Source organism: Montipora foliosa, chromosome 2 (genome assembly GCF_036669935.1).
Source record: "Montipora foliosa isolate CH-2021 chromosome 2, ASM3666993v2, whole genome shotgun sequence".
In the NCBI taxonomy this organism is placed as follows: Eukaryota; Metazoa; Cnidaria; class Anthozoa; order Scleractinia; family Acroporidae; genus Montipora; species Montipora foliosa.
Window position 1 is genome coordinate 31690173 of NC_090870.1, and position 5000 is coordinate 31695172.

Here is a 5000-nt window from a genome sequence, read left to right on the forward strand (position 1 = left end):
TCAAAAGGTCACGATGGTCTTTCCCTGAACGATCACCTCGAGAAAGGACCTAATTACACTAACAGTCTTCCCAATGTGCTTATGGCCTGGCGATGGAACGAAGTGGCTTACTCGGGTGATATCCGGAAAATGTTTAATCAAGTACTAGTGCACCCTGATGACCAAGTCTTTCACAGATTCTTGTGGAGAAGCGACAAAACTGAAACGCCCTCAGTCTTCCAGTGGCTCAGATTAAATTTTGGCGACAAACCAGCACCAGATATTGCCTCGAACGCCATCAATTACTTAGCTAAAGTCTCACAAGTCGAATTTCCAGACGCAGCCCAAGAACTTCAAGATCACGTGTACGTGGACGATATCCAAAAGCAACTCGACAAAAGCCAAGAGAATAATCAAAGAAATTGACACCGTCCTTGGAAAAGGCCAGTTTCAAATTAAGGCGTGGCATTCCAACCGCTCAGAAATTGACCAGTCTAATGGTGAGAGATTTACAGATCTGCTTGGCCACAAATGGGATAAAGAAGAAGACAAGTTTACCTTCAAGAAAGAAAACGTGGTTGGCTTACTGAAAGGCTTCTCCAAAAGAAGCTGTCTGAAGTTTCTCGCTCAACTCTGGGATCCTATCGGACTTGTGTCACCCGTTACTATCAAGTTCAGAATTGACTTGCAAGGATTATGGAGTTCGGGTTACAGCTGGGACGACATCCTTCCCGAGAGTATTCAGCAAACATGGTTAGAAAATGTCCAGTCCATAAATGATCTCCTGTCATTTCACTTTGACCGCAAGCTAAAACCAAGCAATGCAGTGGGCGTGCCTCAAATTCACGGATTCTCCGATGGTGGTGAGCAGGCTTATGGTGCAGTCATCTTCCTACGGTGGAAACTTGCTGGCGGAAACTATCGTTGTGTTCCAGTCATGATAAAGGCTTTCTTAGCACCACTGAAGAAGAAAAGCATCCCGAGATTAGAACTGTTGGGCTGTTTATCACTCGCACGCATGTACATCACATGTGTAAAAGCATTGGAATTCACAAAAGCGCAGGACTGGAAACGATTCTTCTGGATCGATTCATCAACTGTTTTGTCCTGGATCAGAACCCCACCACGGGAATTCAGGCCCTTTGTATCTGCCAGAGTGGCTGAAATTCAAGAGACCATTGGGGCAGACCAATTTCATTACATCAAGTCTAACAACAACCCTGCAGATGCTCTGACGAGAGGAATCCATCTTAATCATCTCATAAAGTGGGCAGAGGAACCATCCTTCCTAGAGTTGCCAGAAGAAAAGTGGCCCAACTTTCAAGATCACACCCAAGTTAACACTAATGGGGACGACCTTGAAGCTTTAAAAGAGAAGAAAACGTTTCAGAAAGAGAAGAAAGCCGGTAAACATCGCACTGCCGCCGCAGAAGTATGTCCTGAACTAGATCAGCATGAATCTGAAGAAAATCCTATCCTTTTACATTTGCTGAAAACGTGTTCTACGTACTCCAAGATAAGAAGAACTCTTGCCTACGTTCGTCGCTTTATTCACAACGCACGGAAAATGAACCCGAAGTCAGGGCACATTTCAGTTCAGGAACTGAAGTCTGCCGAAACCCAGCTTCTGAAGTGGAGTCAATTTCACGTCGACGAAGACAGTTTGGATAAGAAACTAGTTGCAAAGAAGGGTGAAGATGGCCTTCTTCGTGCGCATGGTCGACTTGAAGATATCAGATGTCTCCCAGAAGAGTTGAGAAAGCCTATTATGTTACCACAAGACCACCCTTTTGTGATCTTGCTTCTGCGTGACCTCCACGAACGACGTGGGCATTGTGGCTATAAGAGTTTAATTCACGAGGCCAGAAAAAGATTTTGGATTATTGGACTCCGCAGAATGGCTAAGACCGTCACCTCAAAATGTGTCACATGCAGAAAACTACGGAAAAGGCCCTCAACCAGCTCTTGGGACAGATCCCAAACCTAAGAGTAGCAGCTGGCTTCCCTGCATTCTCGAACACTGCTATGGACATGTTCGGACCAGTACAGATTAAACTCGGTCGCAAAACCCTGAAAGAGGCACAAGTGATCATCTTCACTTGCATGACTTCACGTGCGATCCACCTAGAGCTGGTCACCGATAAAACCTCAGACGCATTCTTAATGGCCTTTCGACGTTTTGCCTGCTTACGCGGATACCCTAATGTTTGCTGGTCAGACCGTGGAACAAACTTCGTGGGTGCCCAAGGTTACCTGAAGGAAACCACACAGAACTGGGATATTCCTGGGATAAACAGTGTCCTCTCTGATAAATTTGGCTGCGAGTTCAGATGGGAATGGAATACACCACATGCGAGTCACCAAAACGAAATTGTTGAGACCCTAATTAAGTCAGTCAGACAAGCACTTAACGCCACTTGCAAGAACCAAGCCTACTCCGAAGAACAATGGAGAACATTTCTGTCAGAAATCACCTACATGGTCAACGGACGACCGCTGTACCCCAGTTCCAATGATATCTGGGAGGCCCCACCGATCACTCCAAACGACCTACTGCTAGGCCAATACAATCCACCGCCACAACTAGAACCAGAAGAAAGAATCAATCTGTGACAGTTACTCAGGAGTACCCAAAACAGAGTTGCTGATTTCTGGAGGAGTTGGATGAAGTATTTCGCTCCAAACTTGTTACCAAGAAACAAGTGGTTTCGCGTGCGAGATAACATCCAGACCGGTGATCTTGTATTGGAGCTGGATCCCAAACACAAAAGATGTGAATGGAAAATGGCGCGTATTGTAGGCACCTATCCTGGAAACGACGGCCTTGTTCGAAAAGTGAGAATCAAGACAAGAGATGGGGAGTACGACAGACCAATTCACAAACTGTGTTTGATTGCGACAAAGGAAGAGCTCAATGCAGGACTACTCTAGTTTAAATCAATTCAAGAACAATGAACACTCGCATGATTATTTCAGTCTTAAAATGGTTGCTCAATTAGAGCTAAGCTCTTAATTTCCTCACTCGGGCCGAGTGATTTGCGCTAGTGCAGTAGAACTTCCGTTTGGGCGCCAAAATAAAGTCGCAAAGGACCTGGCGACGAGTTAGTCTATTTATATAAAAAAACGTAACGTATTTAAATATTCGCTTTTGCATGCAATCAACCGATCGATACACCCACAATGTAAAGAGCCGTGTTATGAAGTATGGATTGCCCAACAGAATTGTAAGTAGAATTTCGCTGCGAATATTTCAGTCTTTAAAGTGTAATTTCATATTTAAAACGCAAATCTTTTATTTGCTTTGCAGTTTGACTGTTGCCAATGACATTTCCCGTCCGCAACGAGAACAGAAATAAAACACCGGGTTATCTCTACATCGACTGTAGCCTTCAAATTTAAGTAACGCTTCGCTACGTAAGGGCGAATCACAGTGCATGAGGTATAAAATGCCCTCCATTTCTTGTTTTCCGTGTCACATTAGCGCATGGAAATTTAAGCTTGCATACATTTACAGACTGTAACTTTACGTGGGGCGGGGGGTAGGGGATTATTCAAAACAATTAATAGCTGCTGAAGAATGCATTGTTGAGTCAGAACAATTAATAGAAAGACTTGAAAAAAAGTATTAGAGTCTTAAAATGTATGTATGCTTGGAATATCAGTCCATTTTGCATGACAAAATAAACAGTGCGTGTTTGAAGAAATCAACCATCCCTCTCGTGTTTCAAGCCCTTAAGTAGACTTGCCAAAATTCCACCTCACGAGAATCCTGGGAGAAAACGTTTTGGCGAGCAAAGCGTGATTTTTCGGACGCGAATCTACACGAGACGAAGGCAGCATGGATGTGCATGGTCGCGCCAGAATCATCGCATCTTGACTGTTCAAACTTTGTGATTGCAGTCGCGGTCGTACGGCCCGGGTCGTACGGATCGAGCTGTTAGAATAAATCTTTTTCGATTGTGGAGCCAAAGGTAAGTTGTTGACATTAAAGACAAAATCATATATATTTTTTCTAATTTGTTTTACAAATAAACACTTTGCATGAGAGCGGGGATCGACATAAAGGTCATTCAAACTGATCTCCATCAACATGCTGGTCATCTCAGCTCCTAGTGATCTTTGAGAACCTTAGAGCAGCCTTGAGCGAAACTGAGACTACCTGAGAAAAAACTGATCCGACTTTTAACAAACTGAACTGTTCTGAGAACTACTGTTATTGTCAGTATGGGCATGCGACGAAGTCAAAATGGGGAATTCTTTCGGAAATACAGACTAGTCGTTGATATGCATTCTGTTTACGCGCATTTGGTGGCAAAGGAATTTACAGGATGCTTCAAGGGGAAATTCTGGTTTTCTGTCTTACTTTTGTTTCACTTAGAGGCCATTTGTTTGCCAGTATTGAAAAGTTTGGCTCACATTTATGAAATGTAACAAATTAATCATCTGTGGCTTCACAAAGATCTATTTGTATCGCTTTTACATTCCTGAGTTAATTCGACTCTCAAATGACGTACAAACAACCCAGGTCCAGGAATTGTTGATCCAATTCAATTCAGTTCAATTCTTTATTTGATAAAGCAGGTTAAAATTACAAAAATTACAAAGTAATAGTTGCATCGGCAGCTATCAGCTGATGTGGACCTGCTATGTAAAACTATTTAGAATGTATGAAATAAAATATAGACTAAAACAATTAGAATTACAATTACATATGCCCAATTACAAAAAAGCTGACATAAGGATAGGATAAGACATCTAAGGGAGACACTAAAGAGTGTATCCCATCTCTCTACATACCCCATAACAGTACTTCTGTAAGCAGGTATAGATTAAAATAGATAATAAATAATAATAAATAAACTTCATGGTGGACTTGATGAATACGTAAAATTAATAATAAATAAAGTCATCATTCTTGTTTGAAATTACAATAGCTTCCTTATTGAATGAAAAATTAAGAATGTCTTTTGAGTGCTTTCTAAGTATTGCTTTAAACCCTTCTTTGCTAGCATCACATAGTT

General features: G+C 42.2%; 2 protein-coding genes across 2 annotated transcripts in view; both read left to right on the forward strand.

The window, feature by feature from the left end:
* LOC137991518 (uncharacterized) overlaps positions 1-1966 on the forward strand; it is a 3538-nt gene extending 1572 nt beyond the window's left edge. The window contains exons 1-2 of the mRNA XM_068836594.1: positions 1-141; positions 317-1966. The exon at positions 1-141 is cut by the window's left edge and continues 1572 nt beyond it. Of these exons, the coding sequence (XP_068692695.1) occupies positions 1-141; positions 317-1966 (1791 nt within the window). The remainder of the gene's footprint in view (positions 142-316) is intronic.
* Positions 1967-2004: 38 nt separating this feature from the next.
* On the forward strand, positions 2005-2592 carry LOC137991519 (uncharacterized). The gene has a single exon (XM_068836595.1). The coding sequence runs from the start codon at positions 2005-2007 to the stop codon at positions 2590-2592; it is 588 nt and encodes a 195-aa protein (XP_068692696.1).
* Positions 2593-5000: the final 2408 nt, after the last annotated feature.